Below are 23,995 nucleotides of genomic sequence, written 5' to 3'. Positions count from 1 at the left end.
ATCTCGTGTATACTGCATATGTTAAGAAGGTTACCAATAGTTAACGCTACTACTAACAGATCTAGAGAAGTAAATGTCAAAAGGTATATTGAGTTTTGCTGAATATACACAATGTAATTTTACTGAACTCAAACTGTCCTTTCTATTTACTTTTCTTGGAACGGACGCATGCCTGAATTATACATGTACACTATATTTTCTCTCTTTCATTCTTTGATCCATAGGAAGGTTACTGTACCCTATATCAGTTGTTAATGCATGAATCATTCAGACTTTTTGCATGTTTGTGCATGCCCATATCATTGTGTATAGTGGGGACAACTAGAGCCATTACTCGGTACTGCACCATACACACACCACCAATTGCCTCGTACCGTACTGATGCGCTCCCTGCCGCGTGGAGAGTCGCTCTTCGGCGGAGAATGACTGATTCTCGCGGTACAGTCTATGGTATGGTGGAGACTAATTTCACACATTCATAGCTTTGGTGTGTTGTGTTTCGTTTCCTTTTTGCACTTATATCAAGTTCTCAGCCTCACCCAGAAAGTCAGGTGCACAACTCACATCTCGGGGCATAATCATGTAGTATGACGTCTTTTAGCAATATCCACCAAATGTTAGATTATTGTGTGACTTTCCAGTCGACGTCCATTTAAAAATAAGTAGGTAAGTGCATGGCGAGAAAAACAAGGTTGAACTGTGATCAGAGCTGTGTTGGTCGAGTTCCCCATGCCATGAATCAGCAAAAATCTTTGAAGATATTGTCAAAATGATTGATGAACATTCCCTTCTTATTCTAACTAAAAAGAAGTGGGTTTCTGACTTTCAGCAGAGCAAGTTGGCCCGCACACCTTGGGTTGCAGCTCAATCCTCCATGTCTTTATCCTTCTACCTCACTTAACGTTACTGGGTGTCGCCTGCAAAGTAATGATCACAATGATTTGGATTTTGGTAGACATTCATAAAAGCTTGAAACTTTAAGATTATTCCCAGATATTTGAGTTGTACATCTTCTTTCTGGGTGAGGCTGAGGACTTATTGATCACCCCTCGTACTTCAATCTATATTTTGACTTCACTCCTTTCCTCACATACACTGTAGACCTGTCCCTCACTACCTGTAAAATTAAATGTAGATTTATTCATTTTAGTGTCATTGAGCAAAAAAATGCACCACTGGAAACATTTGTCTTATCTTGCACTTTCCAAGTTAGCCCATCAAGCCCAGGGTCACATAGTTGACGAGCTTCGGCCGTATTTGTTGATAACCAAAAGGCCAACAAATTTGATACACCAGAGATTCAAGCATATCTTTCACCAGCAAAATCTACCCTATCACATTGAATGGGGCTCGAAGACCTGTGAACAATTTGGCCGATCGAAAAAAAATTGTGTGTTAGTTGAGAGGACGCTGGGTTTAAGACTTTATTCAAGCCCACATCCAGACTAGTTTTGCCTTGGTGTGGCTTTCTCGATGGTATAAGGCTCGAATGAGCCAAGTACAAGATTCAAGCCTTATACCGATGTGGGCTTGAATAAAGTCTTAACCAGGGACTATGCGGCTATAGCGTCTTTTCTGTAGATACGGCGTGAGTGTGTACGGTTGGCTTGAGGTTGCCCACTACTACTGCATGTTGTTACTGTTAGAGTAGTGATTGATTTTTTTTTACTGCTCCGCGCAGGTGACACGAGTACTAAGTCTCACCTGGAGGAACTGAAGGGAAGAGATTCGCAGGTTTCCGCGCCGCCCGCCGAGGAGCCTGGCTGGAAACAGGAGATCAGGAGACGGAGAAGCCAAGTGCGGCACGAGGGCTACACTGTAAGAGCCAGCTGTTCTTAAATCAATCTCTTCAACTCGACCTCTATGAAAAGCGGCCATGATGGCTAAAGAAAGCAATTTCGAGTGTAAATAAAGCCACAAACAAACAAAACTGGAAAAGACATGATTTTGTATTGAGTATCTTATTACCTGGATGTCTAACCATCGTCAACAGATGTTACTTCTGTTCACCATTGGTCGCCATTTTGATGATGTAGGTTGTGCCCTTTGCTGTGCGCTGATCAGGGCTGTCTCCAGCTTTAAGTTTTTTTCCATCCCACTCATTGTTTGGGAGACAATTTTTTTTAATTTTCATTGTTGAATTTGTCATTTTAAGCTTAAAAAATACATTTTCATCAGTTTTATCTCATGAAATTGATATTTGGGGGACGGAAGGGGTGAAATATTTTTCCGTTCCAACAAGCACATTTCCGTCCTGGGACGGAAGGACGGGTCCTGGAGACAGCCCTGGTGCTGATTCTTCAGTTGATGGTCTGCTTTTCATGCATATTTGTTTCTATTTCAGTCTGTTTTATTTTGTTTTATTCTTTGTTGCCCTGTAGGAGCCTTCTAAGCAGACAGACAACTCCTCTGTTACATATCATTCTGGAAATACTCAAATGGTCAGTCATCTGGATGGCCATTCCAGTCTTTAGTTCTGACATAGTTTATTAAGGCCACACTACCTTATTTCCTTCATTTTTGTAGCACAATTTGATTTTTTATCATGATCCGTCTTGTTTCAGTTTTTGCCTTAGTTTGATCAGCAATGCAGAAAACTTGTAGCAATATACATTGTATCTATCATCGTCACCTTTTAAACGTTTCAAGACATTAGATTATAACTGCCAGAGAGCTTGTGTAAACCCAGGTGTACATAGACTATTAGTATAAATAACATGTACACGTTTATAATTGTTAACAGTGACAATGAAACAACTTTAAAATTATAATCCTCAGCCTCCAAAGTCAAAGGAAGCAGAGGAGCCTCCACCTGAGCCGGCGTGGAAGCGCGAGCTGTCGCGGCGCCGACGGGAGGGACGATACCAGACCCAGATCATCACCAGCGACAGCAAGGACTCGCCCGACAGCCCCGCCAACTGGCTGCAGAAACTGCGCTCCAGACCCCAGTCTGCAGCACCAAGTAAGTTCTTGGGATGTCTACAGATCATTTAGTTTGCCTTAGAATTTAAAGGTTGTTGGTTCAAATCCCTAGCAGCTGGCTCCAATGTTGTTCCCTTAGGAAAGGCACTTAACACCTATTTCTTCACACAACTCAGGAGAAACTGAGTACCTGGCTTTGGGTAGGGAGTAATTTGATAACTTACATGTACTCCACTCACACTGGTATAACAGTGGAGTTCAAGCGCGGGAGGACGAATCTTAAAAACAAAAGGGGGAGTAGTGTAAAATTGGGGTTCAAGCGCCTCCAACTGACCAGTCTAACTGGTCTAGACCTTTTAGCCCAGTGGTTAAGGCATGACACCTGTGATCTGGCTGCCCGGTTTTAGCGTGGGTTCAAATCCCGGGGGTCAGGAGACTGTTCTACTCGCTTCTTTGTTTCACTGGTATGGATCCCTACTCTTTTCAATAAGTGCAATGGGATCTTTAACTCGAGGTGTAGCCCTCCTAAAAAAAGACCTCTGGCATTAAATCCCATCCAACAGAACGTCCGTATGATTCTAACTCGTTGTATAATTCAGCCTATAGGACACTGTTGGACATCTTATGTTTCTGCCCAAATGAACCATTGACGTATTATTATAGTAATATAGGAGTCTCAGATGTAACCAAATAAATTGCTTCTCCCAGCAGACAGCGATGAGAGTGCTGACCCCGACTCCCCCGTCCACAGACCCAGGTCTAGACCCCAGCCAGCCGGTAAGACTACAGACAACCAGGCGGTGAAAGGTGGCCGGGCATCACACAAAATCTAACCAGCGAAATCAACAATTTCACCCCCTCTCTTCTCTCTGCTAATCAATGATTTTAGTTTAACCGCACAGTTTGAACAAGATCTTTGCTGCCTCATGAAGCTACAGCACTGTCTGCATCTTGGCACGTTGTATACACTGATCAAACTAGACGTAAAAAGTTTGGAAACTTTGTTTTTGGTCAAGCATACACAAGTCATGTATCTCCATTATTACATTCTAAATTGCATTGTATCATATGTCATTGGAAACTTTATTCATTGTCCTTTACAAAAAATATTCCATTTGATTGATTGAACAATCATGCATGTCAGGGCTACAAATATTACATAATTGTAGGTCTTGAAAGAAAAGTGTTCATCGTTGTAACTGATCAAATTTTTAAGTTTCCAAACTTTTTGTGTTGAGTGACAGTCACTGTAGATTAATCTCAACTAGAGTTCCACGACCTCATATCTTCGCCAAATAATATGAATTGTACCGACAGATGTAAGTACCAAATTTCCGTCATTTACCAATATGGCATTACATAGCCGTTTTTCTAAACAATAACTAAATTCAAGTCTTTATTTGCTTAAATAATATCTATCAATGTTCCCCTCTTTCTCAATGGCTTGATATGCCACAGGTCTGAAAGTCCTCTCATGGAATGCCAATGACGGTTAGACATCCAGGTAATAAGATACGCAATAAAACTGGATGGATTTTCGAAACGTAGTGAAGTAGCATAACTCTATCAAATATTAGACCCTGTTTTGCATAATCAACATCTTATTGTTTAACTTGGCTTGGCAATGTCAATGATCAGATTCAGCTATTTCAAAATGCCCAACATGAATATAAAAAGTCCTGTCATTTACGAGCATAGTGTTATTATCTTAGTATAAACTCAACAATAATCCAAATAAGGTCATTTGAATAATTGATATTACGAATTCGATTATAATCGATAATTACTAGCCTCTCTTTCTCAGTGAAGGATGACACAGTTTTCAAAGGTGATTTGTTTTTATTTGTTTTTTCGGCTGTAGATAAGTACAGCCACGGCTACCAAAGGCTAAGGCTATTACAAAGGGTTAGCCCTAGTAACAGAACAATATACAGACCTTGATACAAGCTTTCACAAAATCTAGAATACGACTTATACGACGCATATAAACGGGCACAAACATAGAACTCAGCGCATTTCAAAACATTTCATTAATCATGCAAATTAGGTCCTGTTTGGCATAATTACAATGTTACGTCAATCGTAAGATCCACTTTTAAATCTTAATACCAAACATAACAGATACATTTTAGTCCTGTTTTTTTTTTCAATTGCCCAGCTAGTAAGCTAGCTGTTGACCTAGATTCAGGACGCCAGCTGTTGACCTAGATTCTGGACGCCAGGTGTGTACTAACACATGCCGCGTACTATGGTGCGGCAGTCCTATGTATGCCAATTATTACGTAAAGTAGGTCATGATCTGCATAATGAGCATATCATTATGTTGATCATCACCTAAGGAACATATATACCAAATACAAGAATAATCTATCAACCCCTGCTTGAGTTATTCTTCCTCAAAAGTTTCAAACAAATAGGCCCACTGCAGTTTAAGGCAAGCCGCAAGGGGACCCAAACTTACATCACTTACTCTCCGCCCCAAGATCTATCTACCACTCAAAAAATCATAACCTTAGTACCGTCAAAAAATTCGACCACAAACTTTAAGCGGATAGATAACCTTTTTGCATTTATTATGCAAATTAGTTCCTGGTTTTCATAATATGTATCTGATTATGTAAAACATTACCCAAGCTATTTAAATACCAAAAATCATGACGATCCGTCAACCCCTTCTGTAGTTATTAGCCTCCAACGGTTTCAACAAAAACGCCAACTGCAGGTCCAAACAAGCCGCTAGGGGGGCCAAAGTTACACCACCTATTCCCTGTTCCAGACCCTACAGTATGTATTGGTGAAAAATCATGAACCTGGCACTTCCAGGAAATTCGACCACAAAATTTAAAACTCAGCTGCAGTACCTTACTTATCCGCTAGGAGGCCCATTATCGAACTTGACCTTCCTCTTTAACACTCCTACCTACCAACTGAATATCATGCACAGCCGTCAACAGCACCTCGAGTTATGCTGGCGACATACAAATTCACACACATATAAAGCCCGCTGCAGTACCGACGGAAAATGCAAGGGAAACCATTTTTGAACTTGACCTCCGTTTCCACAACATCTACACACCTGCAAAAAATCACGAAGATCCATCAACGTTTCCGTCACTTTTTTTGCCTACATACGAACACAAAAAAATGCAAAGTCTGCTGCAGTACTGTTGGAAAACGCCAGGTGAACCATTTTTGTACTTGACCTTCCTTTGCACAACCACTACACACCTACCAAAAATCATAAAGATTCGTTGAAGCTTTCTTGAGTTATGCTCCTGACATACATAAAGACCCACCCAACAGATTTTTCAACCGAAAACATAATCTTCTCCGAGTGCAAGTACTCGGCGAAGATAATAACATCAACATTGTACTGCAGGAAGGGTGATGCTTGCTTCTGTGGTTTACACAATCATGTACATAAAAAAATTATGTAATGCACACATGCCTGTTTGCTTGCCTTGGTTCCATGATTCACCTTTCCAGCCCATCTTTCCATCTACCCTTCTATAAGCTGGTTCATGATTTCAACTGAGCATGCACAAGGCAGAGGTGAAGGCTCTTAAGTTGTAAGCAGTTCTTGTCTGTCTAGACCATACTTGATGTAGCCTGACTAAATCGCGCTCCTAGCGGTCGGCTCAACTGTAACCGCCCCCTAGGGAGGGGGTCATTAACCTCCGCCAGAGAGCTTGTGTAAACACAGGCTAATGCTTGATACATATATCCAGATGTGTTTTTTTACTGTCTCCGAGGGCCTTCACCTTTGACATATTCATATTACCCTCAATGCATCACACTGCTCATGCGCATTTTGAACCGTGAACCAGCTTATTCCCTGTCACAAACAAACACAAGTCATCAACATGCTGGATGCAGTCTTGTGTGTTTGAGAATGACTGATGGTGAATTTCTTATGACTTCAAGGTTTCTCTGTCTCGTCTCTTTGCTCTTTTAACTGTTACATTCACGGGTGTTTTTCTCTCACACACAGCATGCCGCTTTTGGAGGGATTATTTACTATAATGTCACAAAAACGTGTATGAATTTATGAGCATTTTAATTGCTATAAAAAGACAAATCTAGTGTCAAAATCAAACAGTCTATTTAACCTTTTTCCTGAGAAGTTGTGGTATAATCAATGCAAACGTGGTGCATGGAAGGGTCCACTGGAGGGAGATGGTTAAACAAGTTTGTGTTATTTCCTCCAGGCGTTGATCTGACAACAAGCATGCAGGCAGAGCCGGTCTGGAAGCAAGAGGCAGAGCGCAAGAGAAACAGGTTCCAAAGTAAGCACACTACCTTGATTGTGCAGAATTTGTTTAGCTCAATAGACATGTCATTTATCTTTTTGGAAATGAAACAGTACAGTTCAAAAGCCCATCATACTATATATAATGCTAAATATACCCCAAAGTCAAGTTTTCACCCATATTATATCGGCCTGTCATAATTCATGACTTGCGTACCTGTTGCTTGAAAATCACACCTGCAGGTCTAGCCCTTTATACCTCTTGACGTGAGAATCCGCTCTGAGCTGGAGTAAACAATAAACCTGGCTCTCTTCACATTCTAGCAGTTCATAAAACTATAGCTTATCATAAAACTACATCTGCTTGATATGGCACGATTTTCTATTGGCTACATGTACATGAGTCATTCAGTACAGACTGATGTTATATGGATGAAAACTTGACTTTGGGCTATATTTAGGTTGAACCTTTAAATTTCTTTAAATAGTCAATCTTGTGAATACATTTTAGATGTTTGTACATGCATGTTGCCTATTAGTTGTTCTTGTCTGTTTAGGACCTGAGTCTTATAATCGTCAGTAAACATACCAACACCTGACAAGTATGTATGTTTCTGAAGTTAAATGTAGTAGTAGTAGTATCCAGTATTTGATTATACTGCTGCAGGGTTCCCTGACGCAGGGGTCGTTAGATATTTAATGAGCTGTGGGCCACAGGATTGTGAAAAGTAATGGAGTTGTCCCCTTAGAAAATCCTTAAGGAAACTCAAAAAGTTGCTTGACGTACATAATTTGTATGTAGGAATGCGCTGTAATTGATGATGAGCATCTTTCTTTTAGCAAACCACAAAATGTGCTCTCCTTGTGTGGATAAGCTTTAGATTTCATATTCAATATTTTCATCACACTCATGTGATACATGTACCAGTAGGCACCGGTAGTACATGTACTGGAACATAAAAGTTGAAATTGTTTGAGGCTAGATGACAGGTTTAGAATTGCCTTTAGCTTGGTCCAAGTGTGGTTTGAAGAAAGTGTTGTGTCCATTAAGTGAAAGAAGGAAAAAGCAAGGGAATTTGATGGCTTAACAATCATTTTATAACCTTGTGACAAAGACACACATACACATTGATTTTTGCTGAAGTTAAGTAGTCCTCGGGGACTACCCCCCAGATGCACATCTGTCTGTTCAATATAGGGAAAAGCCTCCCACAATACCACTTAAGTCGGAGTAAAGCCAGGTTGCCAAGAATTCCTTACATGGATCTACATTGTCCAGGTGTAGCCAGGTCTTCTTTGTCTCATCTGAAAACAAAAGGTTTGATTGGTCCAGTACTTAAGATGATATCTTTCCACCTCTCTGGTTAATGCTTTCTCCCCTCCTATCATGTTACACGGGTACAGTGTAGGCAGAAAAATTACTTGTTCTGTACCAAACAATAACTTCAGGCCATATTTGTGATTTGATGTGTTACAGTGTGCTACATTTTTCCTCGGGGTACAAGCAACACTTATGTATGCCTGTATGCTGTTTTACGTAGAGCCTAATCAGCCGTTTTAATTACAATTACAATTTAAATCATAGCTTGACTGTTATTATGTATTACATTAAAGTGTAATCCGTGCATTCTCTTGTAGCATAATTTAGGCGCCTGAATTAAGTATAAAATGAAGCCAGCCTCCCAAAGTTAACGTAGCTGCTGCCTTTCCGAATGCAGCGTAGAGCATTCAATTTGGTGGACCGCCCACCCCCCACCCCCCAGGCCCCCATTTATCCTAACAGATTAGCAACAGGTTGTCACAGGCAAGCAGTTTGTTTACAAAATCTATATCCAGTTGCTTACATGTAGGTAACATTTGTATTGTGTATCGTACATGGATGTCTAACCTTCATCAAACTGAATGATTCGAAAACAAAGTTTGAAACAAAATAAAATTTCCTGTTTCTGAGAATGATCATGAAAACCTGTGTGTCTCCAATGTGGCTTCGATGTCTATTGTAAATCTTTCACTTTTGTTTTAGCTTTCTGTGACACAATGGGGAAGGGAACAGGTAATGACACATCATTTTCTAGGTGAAGTTTTGATGTCATTTTTAGTGAGTGATGTTGTGCAGGACCAATACATTAAAGATAAGGTGCAGCCTTGTATAATTATGTGTGTGTGCATGCCATGCATTTTGTGTTTACTAAACTTCCCTCAAAACTATGACAGGGGAAAAATTCACTACCAGTATGTACTACGGATAGGATGCTATGTGTAAAGAGATTGCAATCTGACAGAATCAGCTGCAATTCTGCCAGATTGGGAACATTACCCTGACACATAGTATATATGATACATTCCAGTGTTTATGAGGCATAGAAACATTTTTTAAGATAAGAATACACAACGGTATCATATGATAGCATTTTCTTCAAAATTTGCATCAAATTTTTTCCATTGATGATAAATTGCATCTTAATATAGGAATGACTTCCAAGCTATTAGCTAATGTTGTATCGAAACATTTTCTTTAATACAGTATGTCAAACATCCTGTGCATTGATACATATGAAATATAGTGGACGGAAAATATTTCCTTAAAATATAATAAACTTTAAAGTTAGTTTCACCACTGTTGCTCTCAGAAGTTAGTGAACATTGTCATAACCAAAGTATGGGAAGTTCAAACTTTAAGATTGTTAACTTTATAGTCCAGTCTTAAGGTGATCAGACCCAGTCATTTTTCAATATGCTGTAAATTGCATTAAATTCCTGATGACTTTCTTTGAGCAGATATTCATAATCATATTTTCATCACCCTGATATCATAATGCTTCTTTCTTTGCCCCTAAATATTATAGCAGCAGTTTTTACTTCTTCAAATCAGCTATAATCAAAGTTCCTTCATAGAAATTTAGTCGGATTGCATCAGTGTTGGACGGACAGTGTTATATGTACACACCACTCAACATTTCACATTCACCTTTCAAAAAAAGATAGGGGCCTGCATGCCCTTTTACTAAGAGTATAATCAGACGTTATAATTCTATACGTAATTCATAGCAGAAGCATTCAGATTCAACTTAAAGTGTACATTGTACATGTCATGTAACTGGTGCTTGAACTTAGCATAAAGCGACACCAGACTGCCAAATTTATTATCAGCCTTTTTTAGATTTAGTGTAGAGCGTTAATGGCACACCACCATGCAGACCCCCAAAGATCTGAACATTCATTCCACGTACACCCCATACACAGTCCCAACGCAGTACAAAGACTTATTCCTGTAGGTGTACTCCGCAAAGTTGTCGAACTCGGGATTCCACATGCACCTGCTGACGTATTTCACACAGCTGTCTCTGAGCGGACCAAAGCTGACGGTGCACACGATCTTGTATCTGTCGAAGCCTAGCTTCTTCACTTCCTTCGTGATGGCGTCCGAGAGGCACTTTGCGAGGGTCCCGCCAGGAGTGTCCTCGTACCTTAGTTCTCCTAGTTTGTTCTCCAGCACTGATTGGATCACGGTTTTGACCTGGGGAAAGATGCAGGAGCTTCAGAGTACAGTCAAACACAGGAAAGTTCTGATCAGATATAAAATGCTTACATGTACAGTATGCATGCCTGTATGTTAAAACTAAGCATAAAATGAAAACGCCCAATATAAAATTTGCTACTTAAAAGATTGTACATCTAGAAAATTCTAAGTGACCCCACCAAATTTTACCCTTCAAGGTAAATAGGTAAAGCGGCAACCTAGAACTGAGGATGTACAAATGTAGCATCATGCGCTTTTTTATTAGGTAGTAGTGCAATGCAGCTTTGCTACGGCTGGCATTATTAGCTAAGCACATGGGGTCACACCGGCTCTTCTCGATACAGGTGACTGTACATGTAAGCTCCTTCATATACTGGCTTTAAATCCCCATCCAAAAGGACAATGCGACTCTTTTTCAGACCGTGAATTAAGAACCAATTTATCCAGTATGAATATTACCATATTTTCATAACCTACAGTTCTTTCTCAAGTAATTGCTTAAGCTTATCTCATCTTTTGCAAGGAAAGTGATCCATTTCCCTGTGCTTAATTATACCTTTAGGGCCAGGAATGACATCGCTGCAAATACCCCCAAATTACCGACAGTTAAGAAATTCCAAAGATAAGGGAACAAGAAAAACGTTTCAGGTGATTATGATACAAGTAGCACAGGAATTTTCTATACGAAACTTCTTTTTTCTTTCATCCGAATATACTGTATATTATTGCAAAAACTTGAATGTAAGTTTGTTTTGCTATTCCTGTTTTGTCTTTGATTTGCTTCACTGCCTGTGCGTACAATTAGTAAGAAGAGTTGTTTATCAAGTGCCTCAGGTTTTATCCAGGGCTTTACTTTCAGTAATACTATCTCCATTGTTGTGATGCTAAAAATCATTCCAAGCAGTTATAATACACATCCTATATCCTGCAGCAGTCCTCACTCTACCACTTAGGCCACACCAATTTCATTTCTTGTTTTAACTTAACAATTTTTGTTGTTGTAACATCTTAGCACAAGGACATCATTAAAACAGAAGGCTGGGGTAAAAACTTGCACCTGACCCATGCCAGTTCACTCCCTGAAACTGTGTGCACCAATTAAAGTACAAACTTTCCTCTGAGATTCTGTTTTCATGTTGATTTCCCATTCTAGCATTTTTTTTGAAATTCTGTTAAACAAGTCTTAGAAATTAAATTGGTGTGGCCTTAGTAAATCAACCAGGGAGGGTCTGCATGCCTTTATCCATGTGTCGTGCTATTTTGATTCACCATAAATTCTAGACGTAGCCCACACGCAACGTTATGTGTTGTAACTTGTAGGTAAATTACTCGTGAAGGATAATTGGTCGCTTTGATTTAGTGTGCAATGTACCACGTTATTTGTTACCCCAAATTCACTGTTAAAGTGTTACTGACAAGTTTTTCGTATCCCATGATATAGCCAAGCCTTAGATTGCCTAAAAGGCGCCATGGAGCGTCTGGCTGTGTCAATGTTTGCAGCCTAGTTTTACATTGATATACCAGAATCTAGTGTAGACTGTGTATAGGAATGTTCCTCAATTTACTGTTAAATATTGTAGCCTTTCTGAATTTTTTCTGCAGCCTTCTTAAATTTACCTAAAGCTCAGGTTTACTGACATGGAAGACAACATGTTGTATAAGATTACTATCCACCTGTAGTCATTTCTGACTTAATGACTCAGTGTAACTCTTTTTAATGACTGTATTTAATGCATTCTATATCCTTACAATTCCGTCCATTCGCATCAACTCTCCTGTAACAGCTACAATGTAGTGACCTCATTAAATAGCTTCAGCCAATTAAAGACATGACGGAGAAAGCACTGCGTGTTGACCTATAATTGTGGGGCCACACCGAACTTTGTTTTGCCACGCAGTGAAAACCTGTAACTGTTACCGCAGTTTGAATTAATGGTTGTGACATGTACGCCTTATTAAGAGTTGTAAGGCCTATCTCCTAGGTAGTTGTCTTTTTTGTACAGACCTCTGTTGTACAAACATCAATTAGTTTTTGTAGTGGGAGAAGGTAAGCATAGGTGACTGGTGCGATTCTTGTTGGGAAGTGAGGCGTGGTATTTGTTCAGTGGAGGAATTGTGTTCTGAGGTTTGTACTGGGTCCAGTACTAGTATGCAGTATTTTCTCTCTTTGGCAACATTTAGCTTGCACACAATCAGTTCAAAATCAAAAATACTTTCTGTTATTTTGAAAAAAAGTGTCAAGTTTTACTCTGATTTCAACATAGAAAGGAATAAGTAATAAACGCAACCACCTGTTGAGTAAGGCCTTCAAAAATATGTAAGTTGAACATATTATTTTTAGTCTTTGTATAAAGATGAATTTGTATGATATTTAATTTCCTTTGGGATAAGACGACAAGGAAAGTGAAGATAACCATGATCAAGTAGTAAGAGGATGAAAGAAAATGTAGTTTTGTTCCAGTTAAGCATTTCTTCTATAAGAGCAGTTATAACTTCAAGGTAAAAATCACATGCAACTTCTGCCTAATGGTTACCTGTGTTTGTGAGAACGTCTTGGTCGGTTCCAACTGGTACGTCGGCGGCACCTGTTCTCGGAACTCCAGGTCATCGGTCGCCGCTTCAGACGCCGCGGAGTTTGTTGAACTCTCCAGTCGAGCTCTTCGCAGCGGAAGACTACTGCCCGACAGCGTTGAGAGGCCCCGTGCCAGTGTCGCCAGGCGCGGCCGTGTAGTCTTTACCACCTTTGCCATGGTATAGTGAAAGTACTTCTTCCTGGCGGGTATCTAAGAAGACTGCTGGCTTTAACTTTCCCTCGTAGGATCCTAGTCTGAAAGACAGCACTTTTCTCAAAGGTGGTTCGTATGTAGGAGAAGAGAAAGTGTTGCCTGGCTTTGTTGTCGTATCCAGGTGAAGTGGTGCGGCAGGTTGACCCATTACACAATCACGATGAATGGGGGATTTGTGCTCTGATAGGCGGTGGTGCATTGTGGTCGGGCCGGGAGACAACTCTCTGACCTTAGGGCGTTAGGCACAATTGGACAGGACTGAGGCCCTCTTAACTCTCAGTGACCCAACTTTCACTATAAGGAAATGGTAAATCTTTTAAGTGTTTTCTGTAAGTTTTACATTAAACTTTAGGCTGGGTTAAGCCAAGAAAATTGTCTTGCCCCCTTTCATGTACACTATTCTTTTGATGCCATGCATCACATTGATTAGGCATACATTGAATCCTTTTGATGCCCCTTTACTGGTCTTAAACCCGGGGGTCCCGAAACTCAAATGTTTGCCTTTCTGCTCTATAGGGGGTAGCTTTAGATTGTGGTATGTGCCTAATGGCAAGTCTTAGACTGTAGAAATTCATTTATGATCTTTGCAGTTTAATAATTAAGATTGCTTTCCTCAGGCCAAGTGCACTCAAAGCTGGGTCCTTGATCACTCTCAGCCCCTTCTTTATTTTCCTGGACTGTCAAACATTTGGCAGAAGTGGGAGGTACATTGTACTAGTGTCAACAGTTCATGACTTTTGGTACAGTTTCTTTTACAGTGGTTTATTTATGAACTGTCATGAAACGCAAATGCAAGACAGACAGACTTAAAAACTCTCCCGTACCTTAGTAATACATCTATTATGACTTTTAAATGCTTGACCAAATTGTCTATAGGTGTCCATCCGTGATGTTCAAGATGACTTCTGATTTTTATATACTAGCAGGCTTTTAAAGTATATGTTCGTTTTGTGGTAGTATATTTTAGATTTCATCAATGTATATCCAAATGTCAGTTTTTCGCAGTCTTTTATCATAATAGTGCATTTATTTAGTTCAGCTAGAAGACCTGCATTTATAAACTACAAAGAAAATACACCAATTTTGTGTCTCCCTAACAGTAAATTGAACTTTGATTTCTCACAAACAGTCATGTATTTTATATCATTCTCATTCCTCACAATGTTGTCTCATCTTTTTAGATTTCTCATTCTCTTTGGCTGTGCAGCACATTAGTTTGAAAATAGGCCCAGCTGCAGTTTGGAGTCTGTAATTTTCTTTCCAATTATTCCACCAGTAGCATCTGCCGAGGGCAAATTGTTGTTCGGGAGCTTTTATCTGGGGAGATTAAGAACAGAAAGTGCTGCAGGAGACAGAGTGAACTTTAATGACTCTCTTCTTTCTAGGAGATACCTGACAGTGTGTGTCTGGAAGCAATTATTTCTTCTAAAGTTTACTGTAATTCTTGTTTCTTTCACTGTAACTTTGCGCATGCATGTACCTGGGGGAGTGCTGCAATAGAGATGTGTCAAACCTACTGTTTTTTAAAGTGGTGGATTTATGTAACCCAGCAGATTAATGTTAATGGAGGTTACTAGCTAGCCCTTATCAGACTGAGTGGTTCCTGAGGTAATTTCATGCTTTTACTGTTCAGAAGTGCAGGTTTGGTCTGGAGTATAGAAATAATATGAATTCTTTGTAAAAATTACCGAATGAAAGCTTCAACTGTAATGCTTCCCAACTTTATTTCAGAGTTTTATATGTTTGGTCAGGATTGAAGTTAGATATTGATGTCATTATCTACATTGTATAGTAATTGTAACGGTTATAACTGTTATAGGCTGCCTCTTCCAACTATCAAGGTCAAATACATTAACCAAATGAGGTAAAGGGCTGAACCCTGGTGTTATAAATTTTAAAGGTTTCTCAGTCAGATGTCTGCCCCATTGATGTCTCTTGTGAAACAGCTCAGGTGTCAGCAGTGAGATGCCTTAACCCTGAAGCCAGCATCACACAGTTACACAGTATGAAAATAGGTTACCCGATGAGTCTTTGTGCTCTACATGTAAATTACATTTTTGGGTGGAATACGGCCAGTTTCCTCTCAATCTGAGTGAACAATTTCTAGAGAGCAGGCTCTGTTTGCAGGTCCCATGCAACAATATTAGTAAGTTTGATTTTCAGGCAAAAAATATGCTTGACTCTGACGATTTTAAAATTCTGCGATCTTCTGGAATTTATATATCAACAAATACAGGCAAAAGTTGTTGACAGTGTGACGTTAGCTTAATGTCATTTAATGACAATTTCAAATCTGCATAACTGTGACTGTTATTATCAACAGTACTGTAATCCAGGATTTGAAACGTTTCAAGCAGCACCCTTTTCCCCCATCTACTTGGTCCTCCTGAGACTTCGGTACTTCCCGAAATTGACCCATAAATTGTTTTTCTACCTCCTTGTAAACCTATAAAAGTCATCCAACCTTGATGGCTTGATAGGTACTATGACCTTAGCATACGTGAAAGCCCCAAAACTACATTACTGTACTCCCTTATCTATAGTAGAATCATGCTTTTATCCCTTTGAAAGTGTTTGTAAATCTGTTCATGACCTCAAGCACTTGAACCTCTTTCTCTAATGCCTTTTTACCAAGTCTTGTGAGACATGTCAGTTGAGGTTAAGAGGAAGAAAATGTTACGGTTGTTTCGGTAAAGGGCAACAAAAGGGCTGCTGCAAGAAATGTGAAGGACTCACTGCCTCTAGAACACAAATGGTCTGGAGCCACAAATGATCTTTGTGAGAAAGCTAAAACATCTTCTTTGTTTAAGTTCACAGTCCAAACTATACTGTCGCACAAATTTAAAACTCATATTCGCTGTGTCATGATTTCACAGTGGAGAGGCACCATGGAGATCACGAATTTCAAAATAGAACCACTAACAGCCTCACTCCAGTTTAATTAAGGATTTCCAGTTTAATTTAAGACTACCTCAAACTTAAACCCAAATCTTAAACCCAAATGGCTTAGTATCACATCTGGTAGGTAAAAATGAAGTTAGAAATATGTAGTAGCCACTGATGACTCCCAAGGGATTAACCCAATTCTGCAGAAATCTGCAGAAATCTGAGAAATTGAGATAGAATTCTGATAACTGGAGCCAGAATTCTGATAACTGGATCAGAATTCTGGGAACTGGAGTCAGAATTCAGAATTCATCTACATGCAGGAAGAGAGAGATGATGTGCAGAATGAGAACACCAAGTTGAAGGAAGAAAACACCAATTTGGAAGGTTTAAGTGAAAACACCAATTTGGAAGTTTTAAGTGTTGGAAGGTATAATTCTGCAGAATTCTGTCTCCAGTACCCATGGCCAGAACACTGCAAATTTTCTGCAGAAATCTGACTCAATTTTCTAGAATTCTTGTGCTAATCCTCAGTAGCTGCTACATATTTCTAACTCTATTTTTATCTACCAGATGTGATATTAGGCCATTTGGGTTTAAGATTGTTGAAATGTGGGAGATACACATGTAGTCCTAAGTTAAACTGGAAAGCCATATCAATTAAACTGGAGGCTGTTCACTGCAAATATTTCTGGATGTACAGTAATTTATGTCTCTCTTCTTCCCTTGTACAGCTGCGCTGGCGGAGAACCTCAGCTAGCACCGGGGTGACCATGTCTGACGCGTCAGCCACCGAACCGCAACATTCCCATATATGGACTTACGGTTGCTTCATACAAGCCATACACGTGTCAAGGTACTTAAGTATGACAGCCTGGAAAAATACGCTACGTATACATGTATGTATGTCACCAAATTTGATCATCTGCCGAAAGCCGTTTTCAAAGTTAATATAAACAGACGAGTACTATATTTGAATGCAGTACAGATTGAAAGCATTTCATGGGAAGTATGGGTACTCGCTACACAACTGAAGAAAACTAGAAACAATATATATATACATACGTCGTACTATTCAACAACCTGACCATTTGTTAACTGTCTCACTGCTGATGTACATGTATGTGGTAACCAGTACAGAGCTGGCAAGACAACTTAGCAAGGAGAAGGTTAACAAATAGGGATAAGAACAGGAAGGAGCACTGTTGGGTCCTGTGTGTAAATCAAAATGAGAGCAGAATGAAAAACTGAAACTAACAATTTGTGGAAGATGATGGACTTACAAGACAATAGAAATGATTGAAGTACTTAATAATTGGTTCTCCCCCAGAGGTGGGATTTTCTAAAGAGATTCAATAGAAAGATTCTCAAAAAATTGGCAAAGTTCAACGGTTGAAAGGAATATCAGCAACTATCGTCACACAAAATCCTTCCTGGTTCGAGTCCCGCAAACTTTATATCTGCCCAAGAATTTTGAGAGTAGCTTGCATTTTATTTAGTCTGCTCAGATTTTTGCATTCTTACACAGTTCAATGTTACCTGACGTGTATGGATTTTGGGTATCTCTTCTGCCACGAGTTCAGTAGGTAATGTATCGTAATGACATTTCGATATTGATACAAATGTTAGAATTATCAAGATCTTCACCATAATGTAACATTTCTAGTCTTGGACACAAAAATGTGTACCTTTCTTGCGGTTGGTTGCAAAATGTCCAGTTTAAGTTATTAATAAACAACTCTATAAGGTGGTTGTTCAAAATCCCTTGGAAAGGACAGCATTAGTGTACATGTATGTAGGGCTAAAACATGTTTCTTAAATGTATAAGTGCTTCAGGTCTGCATTGCTACATGGAAACCTGACTTTTCCTAGTTGTTGTCGTTAATGTAGAAGACTATTTCTCATAGAAACACATGAAAAATTAGTCCACGTAGTGGGGAAAGAAAGACAAGCTGCAAGTAACTACATGAATATAGAGTAATATGTATATTCTGTTAATCTTATTTTGAGAGATTGATAACTTCGAGATACTATGTCAGACACAGACATTTGAGTCAACGATTGGGTGTTTGAAACTTATTGGTGCTGTTGTAACTGCATTGGTAAATAGTATGAATTATGTAATAAGCTGCACTGTTACATAGTATCTTTTGTTTGTGCTTCAAAGCCATGTAGAATGTTGCAACATCACTGTTTGCTGCCATGCAACTGTCAAAGCTAGGTTTTTGTCTGTGTATGATTATTTTCTGTTCTTGTAGACTGCAAAGATGTAAAGTTGTATAATTATAACCACAGGGCTGTTATGAAATCTGAAGAACTTAATGAATGTGCGTTAGGCAAATATGCTTTGACAGTTTTGAAGTGGAAGCTTAACAGGTGCTTTTTTCAGCAGACATGACTCGTGATGTAATGATTTGATCAGGGTAAAAATATGCTTACTGTGAAAACGATGGAACTAGGCAGCAAGCAAGGATTAAACAATGGTAACATGGTGTTTGTTCTGTAGTAAGAAATTAAAATCCAAGAATGTAGCAAGAGCGTATACTCAGTAATATCTGTACATAGGAACAGATACAAGAAAACTTGTAGATAGAGTGTATGGTGGCTATGGCTTAGAGATGGAACGACAAGTTATAGAGAACATGAAAATGCAAAATAGAAGATAGCTATACATTTCTTGCGCATGGTTGTGTTGGTAAGTAAAATGCAAACTTCATGAAAGATGTTTATTTACAAAAATGTTTTGGATGAGAGGGAACTTTCATAGACTGAGGAAACTTTATGATTGTAGAGATTGTTTGAAACATGTCACAGTGTTGTCAGTGTTGAATGTTGCATTTTGATCTGAGTAACAGTAGTGTGACTATAGTCCTTAGACAAGTACAGCCATATGTTGGGAAATAGTGGTCCATAGTAAGTTCAAAGTGAGGACTATGTACAACCAACATTTCAACCAAGTTCACATGGACCAATACATGTGTTGAGCCAAACAATTGACATATATACATATACATACACATGTATATGTATATAAATATATATGATACATTCATCTTCCAGTATCTGTATTCAGTGCCATCTGCGAGAAACATATTTAAGGCCCCCTGTCTACAAGATGGCGATTGCTGAGTTATTGTTGAGCAACCAAAAGTGGATAATCGTGTGACTCTTGATTTTATAATTCAAATACATTTGTATGATGCACAGTACAAAAGTATGATTTAAAAGACAACAAAACACTGAAAACGTAAAAGAAGAAATAATTCCTTTTTTTTGTTTATGATGTTTGTAAAGTGATCTGTCAATTTGGTCGCTCATCGGACGCTCAGTTGTCGCAGGCTCTAGTTGATAGGGGGTAACTGAGGCAAATTCTCTACAATAACAGAAAGGCTTCCATTTTCTATGTGTTCATGTATGTGTATGTCAATATTCCAACAGTTAAGCCCAATCTTTTGAATCCCATCACATCTAGTTAATCTTGTGTCAAAGTCGTTCCTAAAAAAAACATGGTGAAAAAGGAGCGTTTACCTTGTGGACTTTGCAGGTAAAATTGAATATTTCGAAAAATCCCTTTATTTCAATGTTTGAAGGGAGTTTCCTTTTTTGTTTTGGAAAAAAATGTGCATTCCCATTTTTTAAAATGTGCATCCAATTTGTCAGGAAATTAATAACTCTGTCATTATTCAACTTTCCTCTCTGATTTTCCCCTCTTGGTTGATAAACCTCCACCATTTCTAAGATATTCTTATGGTTACGCCCTAAGTTTTTGAGGTACAGTACTGTGAATGTTGAAATGTTCATGGGGGTTTGATGTTTTCAGATTCCACCAAAAATTCATGACACCGCAAGTATACGTCTCCACTGTATTACAACTGTACTACAGAAATATTTCAACCGCAAACTTAAAACATTGCAAAAACATATTTCCCCTTCTACCACAAAATCAAGCCCCTGTGAAAATAAACTAATTTACAGTATAGACTATTAACTGCTGTAATTGGCCACTAAGCTGTCATGTGATTCTTAAACATGTATGTGCTGGTTTGGCAGGTCTGATGAAACGAAGAATGATTTAGGTGCAACTCTGAATGAAATTCTTTGTTCTATGGATTTCTTCCCACCAAGTTTGAATCAAGTTGGCAAATAATCCGCCTGAGACTGAAAAACTACCTTCACCGGTAAAATTATTACGAACGTAAATGCACCAACATTGTCAATGTTATGAAGAAAAGATAAGCAGAAACAATATGATTATGGAACTTGAAGTGAAAATGTTTTTGATAACAATCATGGATTTTTTAAATTGCAATAGCAACATAACCGTTCATATCAAAGTTAACAGAAAGCAAAATTTAACACAGCCATTCCCAAGACCAAGGAATTGAGTTATTTTGGGCCAGCTACAGTATACTTAGTATATCTATCATACTGCGGAAGTAGAAAATATTAACTGTAATAGCAAAGAAATTATTGAATAACATTGTGAGCAGAAGATTGTGCAGAAAACAATGATATTATGTATCTTAGTCTTTGGTGATGTTGCATTGGTACAAAATTGTTCTATAATTGTACATACGTGAGACAACTTTCATTTTTGTTTTGTTATCATGATAGTAGAAAATATGACAGATACAAGCCATGGATGTGACTGATATTTTGTTTCACGAAATTGAAAGACGTTGTGCTTATGTATTAGCTAGAATCTATTTTGCAATGTTTGTTGATAATTTTGTGAACATTGTATATTGGGTATTAGCTGTTTGGTGTAACGAGTCCGAAGGTCATTATAAGTGCTATATGGTACAACAGAATATGCTATAAACCTTGAACAACTTCTGTGTGTTGGAAAAAGTAACAATGATCCTGTGATTGTGTCAATAAAAATCATAAAAACTTGACATTTTGCTGTGTTGTGTATTCGTTGCCTCCTGCACATTGTAGTGCACTTTGTCAAAGCTTTTGAGTTTGTTTTGCACAACAAGTAAACCGTCTTTAGTCATAACACTGTGTGTGTGTATTCAGTTCTGTACAGGCAAATAGTAGTGGACAACCTCAAGCTAACCGTACACCCTCACGCCATATCTTCAGAAAAGACGCTGTAGCCGCATAGTTTCCGTTTAGAACTTTATTCGAGCCCACATCCAGGTTAGTTTCGCCTTTCTCGATGGTTTAGGCTCAACATCAGTTTTTGTACATTGAGAACGAGCTGCAGTTAAGGTTTGACCCACTCACGCCGGGAAGGACGCCTACTCTAGTGTGGTGGGTCCTTTAACATGCTCGAGGTGTGGCACTTCTCTACACAAGACCTCCAGATTTACGTCCCATTCGAGAGAATGTTCTTAACCGAATGTAGGTACTTGGTTTTCCCCTGCGTCGACTGAGGAAATAGGTGTGAAGTGCCTTTCCCAAAGGTACAACATTGGACCTGCTAAGGATTCGAACCCAGAATTTAGATTCTAAAGCAACCACCCTAACCACAAGACCACATTGCCACCTGGTGAGGCTGCTGCTAGTTGAGCTATATAAGTCAATTTATTTCATCATTTCTATACATGATAAGTTCAAACAACACTATCACAATGGATAGCGACGTCCATCATGCAAAAATACGACGTCGTTCTGATGTGAGAATGCTGAAAATCGTCACCTTGGTTTTTGTAGGCTCGCGAAATTAAGGGATTCATCGTACGACACGTTTTTCGCGGTTTAAAAATACTCAAAGTATGAAGTTATTACGCAAATGTGCTAAATAGTGTTAGTAAATGTCACTACCATAAAGATTTCAGCATTTCTTTTAATTTTCATATTTTGGGCCCTAATATTTTAATAAGTTTATTGCAAATTCATGCCCGAAGGCTAAATGCAAATAACATACATAAAAGAACTGTGTACAAAAAAGGTATAAAAGCTGCTTATCTAAATTATACAAATGTAATTGTCTATAACTAGTGAAGGGTTTGACTTCTCTTTTGTAAGCAATGGAAGACGTAATGTCCCACCTTTTCTATAATTTGTGGGTTTTTGGTAGTTAACAGAAGAATAGTCTTTTCTTTGTCTGTAAGCTTAGGGAAATTCGGATATATTTTAGTGGTCTGAATAGACAACTCATTTCGTGCATTATCATGAAATGAACAGTTTGAAATAAAGTGTATTTCGTCTTCCACGGCATTTGTATTGCAATACTTACAAAGTCTTTCGTATATAGCCTCTCTATATTTCGAGAGGATGAGCACTAACTCTAATTTCGCTAATGGCTGAGCGCAGATCAAAATCTGCAAGATCAAGATAACTCTCTATATTGTACATGGTTTTACATTTTGCATAGAATCTTAACTTACCGCTGTCGTTTACCAAGGTATGAAAAAATGATTGTATATATATATCTGTTAGTCTCCTTCTCAGCGCTTTTCCGACATGTTCAGGTTTACAATGTGTATTACCGGAGTGCCACAAATAGGAATATCCATTGTAATCTAATATATCTTCAACACGTTGTAACAATGTTCGTCTACGTGTATTCGTCGGAAGACTTTGCTGTAGATGGAGTGCGTCCGCTTGGAGGGGGTGTGTAGATCTATCGATTTGAACCAGACGTAACCAGAATTTAACTATATATATACATATATCTATATCTAATGGGAATCTACCTAAATCTGCTCTACATGTCACATTGCTACTATTTCTAAAAGCACCAAGAACATTTTTGCAGAATTGGTTGTGTACGTTTTCAATAGGCGACGCATCATGTAGTTGTTCTGTCCCCCAGATTTGGCATCCGTACAGATATATATATATAAATCCCCAGACTGTAGTAGACTTGAAACAAATTCTAGCTCAATCTCTGCTCGCCGTAGGGTGAAAGATTGACAATCTCCATCTGATATCTATCATTATAGATGATTGATCGCACAATCGGCGTCTTCTATATCGAACCTGTTGTCTCGCGGTTTCTTGAAGGAGATCGGAACCCGTTGCTGTGTCTTAAGGCGGCAAAATTCTTCAAAGTCTGGCAAGATGAATGGTATTCATTACGGAAGAGACAAGATAATCTGTATTGATTCTCCTGTGCTCAGCTGCTAGGAAGACAGGTCAGTCTTAAGGCTATCTCCTGGCCCGATGTTGCTGCCCTTGGGAAATGATTGAGGGACTCTAACGTTGCATGCGCAGGTACATGTGATTCCACAAACTCTGCGACAATTAAAAATGCAACATTTGTTGTAACTGAGAATAAAGGGACATTGATAGATAAATGTTATGCAAATGAGACCTAATTTGCATAATTAATGAGAAACAACTGTAATTCCATATTGGTAGATTACTGGAATGTCATACTTGTGGCATTTGGAAGTCATGTGACAGTGAACATAGTTGAATACAAATTATGCAAATGTAGGCTTAATTTGCACAATATATATTTCATGGAGATTTGAGGTCTCCGAACTCTGGTTAACCATAGAGATTACTTGTACCTACTTCTTTACGATAAAACAAAATTTGAATCGCAACTTCTTCTAGAATAAAGTAAGTGCTAAAATATAAACTGCCCTGGGACTACTGGGTCCTAACGTAGTTACCGGAGCGAACTGGAAAGACCGCATTCGGCCTTGACCCCTCCCCTATCATTAACGCAGA

The 23,995-nt window shown here is 38.8% G+C and overlaps 2 protein-coding genes across 2 annotated transcripts in view; one reads left to right on the top strand and one right to left on the bottom strand.

Annotated features, from left to right (window-relative positions):
* Positions 1-21,261, top strand: part of LOC136438516 (microtubule-associated protein futsch-like) — a 42,894-nt gene extending 21,633 nt beyond the window's left edge. The window contains exons 12-18 of the mRNA XM_066433330.1: positions 1,682-1,818; positions 2,382-2,441; positions 2,779-2,962; positions 3,631-3,699; positions 7,131-7,208; positions 9,195-9,224; positions 17,098-21,261. Of these exons, the coding sequence (XP_066289427.1) occupies positions 1,682-1,818; positions 2,382-2,441; positions 2,779-2,962; positions 3,631-3,699; positions 7,131-7,208; positions 9,195-9,224; positions 17,098-17,123 (584 nt within the window). The 3' untranslated portion in view covers positions 17,124-21,261. The remainder of the gene's footprint in view (positions 1-1,681; positions 1,819-2,381; positions 2,442-2,778; positions 2,963-3,630; positions 3,700-7,130; positions 7,209-9,194; positions 9,225-17,097) is intronic.
* On the bottom strand, positions 9,569-13,622 carry LOC136438532 (dynein light chain Tctex-type 5-B-like). The gene is made up of 2 exons (XM_066433352.1): positions 13,226-13,622; positions 9,569-10,688 (listed from the first exon to the last, which is right to left on the bottom strand). The coding sequence occupies exons 1-2, from the start codon at positions 13,439-13,441 to the stop codon at positions 10,389-10,391; spliced, it is 516 nt and encodes a 171-aa protein (XP_066289449.1). The 5' UTR covers positions 13,442-13,622; the 3' UTR covers positions 9,569-10,388.
* Positions 21,262-23,995: the final 2,734 nt, after the last annotated feature.

This window comes from Branchiostoma lanceolatum, chromosome 1 (assembly GCF_035083965.1).
Source record: "Branchiostoma lanceolatum isolate klBraLanc5 chromosome 1, klBraLanc5.hap2, whole genome shotgun sequence".
NCBI classification, from domain to species: Eukaryota; Metazoa; Chordata; class Leptocardii; order Amphioxiformes; family Branchiostomatidae; genus Branchiostoma; species Branchiostoma lanceolatum.
Note: the sequence above shows the minus strand (reverse complement) of the source record. Positions and strands in the feature narration are given on the sequence as shown.

Excerpts from the sequence above, each read along its gene's own strand:
- LOC136438532 (XM_066433352.1), bottom strand. The coding sequence starts at position 13,441 with ATGGCAAAGGTGGTAAAGACTACACGGCCGCGCCTGGCGACACTGGCA. Across the intron at positions 10,689-13,225 it reads AGACGTTCTCACAAACACAG|GTCAAAACCGTGATCCAATC; the intron begins GTAACCATTAGG and ends ATCTTTCCCCAG.